This window comes from Propithecus coquereli, unplaced genomic scaffold (genome assembly GCF_000956105.1).
Source record: "Propithecus coquereli isolate 6110/MARCELLA unplaced genomic scaffold, Pcoq_1.0 Scaffold378, whole genome shotgun sequence".
NCBI classification, from domain to species: Eukaryota; Metazoa; Chordata; class Mammalia; order Primates; family Indriidae; genus Propithecus; species Propithecus coquereli.
Window position 1 is genome coordinate 587,494 of NW_012149485.1, and position 4,086 is coordinate 591,579.

Consider the following 4,086-nt stretch of genomic DNA (forward strand, 5'->3'; position numbering starts at 1 on the left):
GTTATGTGATCTTAAGCAAGTTGCATAGCCTTATTTCACCTGCAAAACTATTTATCACACTTAGTACAGTCTATTAAAGATTAAATTATGTAATCTTTTATTTAAATTATTTAATAGATAGCCCTGCAGAGTGTCCTGTGTAGTAGCAGCACATAGTAGGTCTTCACCGATTGCCAGTCCCTACCCTGACACAATCACGGGCCCACCAGCCTCACCCTTCCCCAGGGAGGCGGGAGCTGCAGATGGACAGCAAGAGGACAGTGACTCTCACCACTGTGCCTACCCCTAATTTACGGAGAAATGCTTCTCCGGAGTGCGTGCGAGCTGCTCCATTTCTGCCGGGCCATTGTTCTCTGGGCTCTATTCCAGTCGAGCAGTAGATAATGTTTTCTTTAAACAGAGCCAATCCCACATCAGGTACATTTGTTCTTACCTCTTGCCTTCCGAGGCGTCTGAATGTTCCTTCTCTGACAGGTTTATTTCATTGCGTTCCATTTATTTCCACACGTCTCTCAGCCTCCTCTGACGGGTGAGGCACCTGTGAGAGTTTCTCTTTGAGCAGTCTGTCCCTTTCAAGGGGTGTTTTTGTTAATGTTCCTCCCCTGGCAGCAATAATGGCCGATGTAAATAATAACTGCCCAGGTCTGAGCGATGGGGATATTAGACTTTAAGCACTGGCAGCCTCTTTTCATATCAGCACCGACTCAGAGAGCTGCAGAACCACATTACGTAGCAGGAACCGGCTGGCATTCAGGGCGAGTTAAGGCTAAATCCAGCTCTAAGCTCTGCCTCTTTCCGGCCTGGTGATCCCTGGCCAGTTATTTCTCTTCTTTGTACCTCATTATCTTCATCTGGAGAAGTTGGGATAATAATACCCATGGGTCATAGTTAATCATGAGAATTAAGTATGATAACAGCTTTAATTTCTTTGCCCAGCTAATTCCAACTAGTTCTTCAGGTCCCCATGATGTATGGGAAAAAAAAAAAAAAAAAAGGAATGGTAAATGGTCTCTCCCAGGTTTCTACACTGAGAAGCTATATGGGTGGTGGCACCATTTACAAAGAAAGAAAAGACTGGGGAAAAGAAGTTTGGGTAGAAAGATGACAGATTTATTTATAATAATAACTGACTTTTCTGGGTTCTTCTAAGTCTCAGAAACACTGTATGCGAGGCACCTGGAAAAGTACCTGGCATGTTGTGGGTGCTTGATAAATGGTGACTCTTCCTCTTGTTTCATTTTTAAAAATCTATTTCAGGCCCTGTTTCGTTAAACCATGATGTTCTTTTGCTGTTTAGCGTGAGCTCTTCAGAGCCATAAGAATTGCAGTTTTGTTCACCGTACCGCACGTTTTCATGTGTGTTTCTTTCTCTCCTTCTCTTCTGCATGCTGCCTGGGGACTGGCTTCCTTGTGGTCAGCACCAATGGGCAGCGCCCAGGTGACCCCGGGGACTCCACTCTGCCTCCTCACCACAGGTGACCACCAGAGCCCTGAGCGGGTGGGAGGGGAGTGACAGTGGCCCACACTCCATGGGTCCTCCAGGCCAGGGGCATCAGGGAGAAACTGGCAGTGCCTCCGCCTCAGCCCCCATCCACCCACTCACCTATGCCCCCATCCATTCACCCATCCATCCATCCCTCTATCCACTCAACCATCCATCCCATCTGCTAATGCTTACTAAGTACCTACTATGCGCCAGGCACTGTTCTAGGCACTGAGGGTTACACTGATAAGCAAAAGAAGACATGTTCCTATGCCACTGGCTAAAAAATACACAAGTGAGTGTGCAACTGGGAGTAGTGCCACAAAGGAGAGGTGGGCAGTGTTCAAAATAAACAAACACACCTGGAGCCAAGGGAGTGCTTCACAGGGGAAGTGACAACAGAGTGGTGATCTGAGGTTGGGGAGAAATTGACCTAACAAGTCTATGATTAGGAAATGAGTTCTGCTTATGATCTCAGATCTTCCATTTGTCCTGACAAGTTCCAGCCCGTGATCAGCCCCACTTTTCCTGTCTGTGAGGTAGGGATAACAATGCCTACCTCTCGGGGGCCCCATTTGCATTGTAGACGCCATGCAGGTAGAGTTCTATGCTGTCATGTTCTAGATGGAACAGGATACTTAGTGTCAGTAGAGCTGCTATGGGTGTGCCCAGTCTAGAGAAGGTATTTGTTTGAAGGAAACACCAGCCCCTTTCCTCAAGGACATTGTAGGTATAGCTCATTTCACATAAACATGAGCCATTCTTCAAAGGATGCCCAGCCCACCTATGTCAGAGGCTGGTGCCCATCATGGGGCCCAAGAGACAAAAGACAATCCGCTAACCTAGAGATCTCTTTTTGCAGGGGCCCCTTTCTTGTCATTGGGAAGTTTCTAGGAGATTTCAAACCTTTCCCTGTCACCTCTCTCAAAGCCCTTTCCCAGGCAATGGCCTCCTCTCTACTAATCCCTGACTGGTCAGTTTGTCCTGGTGGGAAAGAGGGTGCAGTGGGCAGTAAGGATGTGCATCTGGCCGTCCATACCTCCACTCCTGCCCACCACCCTTCCCAAACTCGGGAACATCGCTGCCAGTGGATGTCTTAGGGTGGGGTTCCCTGGACACTGAGCCTGAGATGGGGACTCTTGTGCAAATTATTCATTGAGGAGTGTTCTCAGGAGGAAGAAAGGGAGGGGGATGGAATGGGGCCGGGCACAAAGCTAAGGGAGGATGTGCACACCTGCATTGGCGGGAGCCCAGGGGGAACAGGGGAAGTCTGGAGTGTGAGGTGTACCATAGAGTTGGTCTGACCTGGAGACAGTGGGACATTTGTACCATGGTATTTGGTCAGCCGTGTGCTGGGAGCTGCCATGGGGATGCATGACCTCCTGGGAACATGATTCCCTTTGCCTGATGGCACTTCTCCAGGGAAGAAGGTATCTGTGAGCCATTTGCCACCCACACCCACTGCAGCTGGAGAGTAGATCCCCCAGCCCAGTAAAGGAGATCTGGGCAGAACCTCAACAGCATCCACTATGGCCCAATTTTGTTCCCACCCTTGTGCTGCCACGCACCACCTTAATACAGTGTGTCAATGCTGGCACCTCAGGAATCTCATCTGAGCCACTCCCTGGTTATATGATCTTAAGCAAGTTGCATAGCCTTATTTCACCTGCAAAACTATTTATCACACTTAGTACAGTCTATTAAAGATTAAATTATGTAATCTTTTATTTAAATTATTTAATAGATAGCCCTGCAGAGTGTCCTGTGTAGTAGCAGCACATAGTAGGTCTTCACCGATTGCCAGTCCCTACCCTGACACAATCACGGGCCCACCAGCCTCACCCTTCCCCAGGGAGGCGGGAGCTGCAGATGGACAGCAAGAGGACAGTGACTCTCACCACTGTGCCTACCCCTAATTTACGGAGAAATGCTTCTCCGGAGTGCGTGCGAGCTGCTCCATTTCTGCCGGGCCATTGTTCTCTGGGCTCTATTCCAGTCGAGCAGTAGATAATGTTTTCTTTAAACAGAGCCAATCCCACATCAGGTACATTTGTTCTTACCTCTTGCCTTCCGAGGCGTCTGAATGTTCCTTCTCTGACAGGTTTATTTCATTGCGTTCCATTTATTTCCACACGTCTCTCAGCCTCCTCTGACGGGTGAGGCACCTGTGAGAGTTTCTCTCTGAGCAGTCTGTCCCTTTCAAGGGGTGTTTTTGTTAATGTTCCTCCCCTGGCAGCAATAATGGCCGATGTAAATAATAACTGCCCAGGTCTGAGCGATGGGGATATTAGACTTTAAGCACTGGCAGCCTCTTTTCATATCAGCACCGACTCAGAGAGCTGCAGAACCACATTACGTAGCAGGAACCGGCTGGCGTTCAGGGCGAGCTAAGGCTAAATCCAGCTCTAAGCTCTGCCTCTTTCCGGCCTGGTGATCCCTGGCCAGTTATTTCTCTTCTTTGTACCTCATTATCTTCATCTGGAGAAGTTGGGATAATAATACCCATGGGTCATAGTTAATCATGAGAATTAAGTATGATAACAGCTTTAATTTCTTTGCCCAGCTAATTCCAACTAGTTCTTCAGGTCCCCATGATGTATGGG

General features: G+C 48.3%; 1 protein-coding gene across 1 annotated transcript in view; it reads left to right on the forward strand.

Annotated features, from left to right (window-relative positions):
- Positions 1-4,086, forward strand: part of PTPRT (protein tyrosine phosphatase, receptor type, T) — a 734,792-nt gene that overhangs the window by 543,005 nt on the left and 187,701 nt on the right. Inside the window, exon 13 of the mRNA XM_012652055.1 lies at positions 1,419-1,475. Coding sequence (XP_012507509.1) covers positions 1,419-1,475 — 57 coding nt within the window. The remainder of the gene's footprint in view (positions 1-1,418; positions 1,476-4,086) is intronic.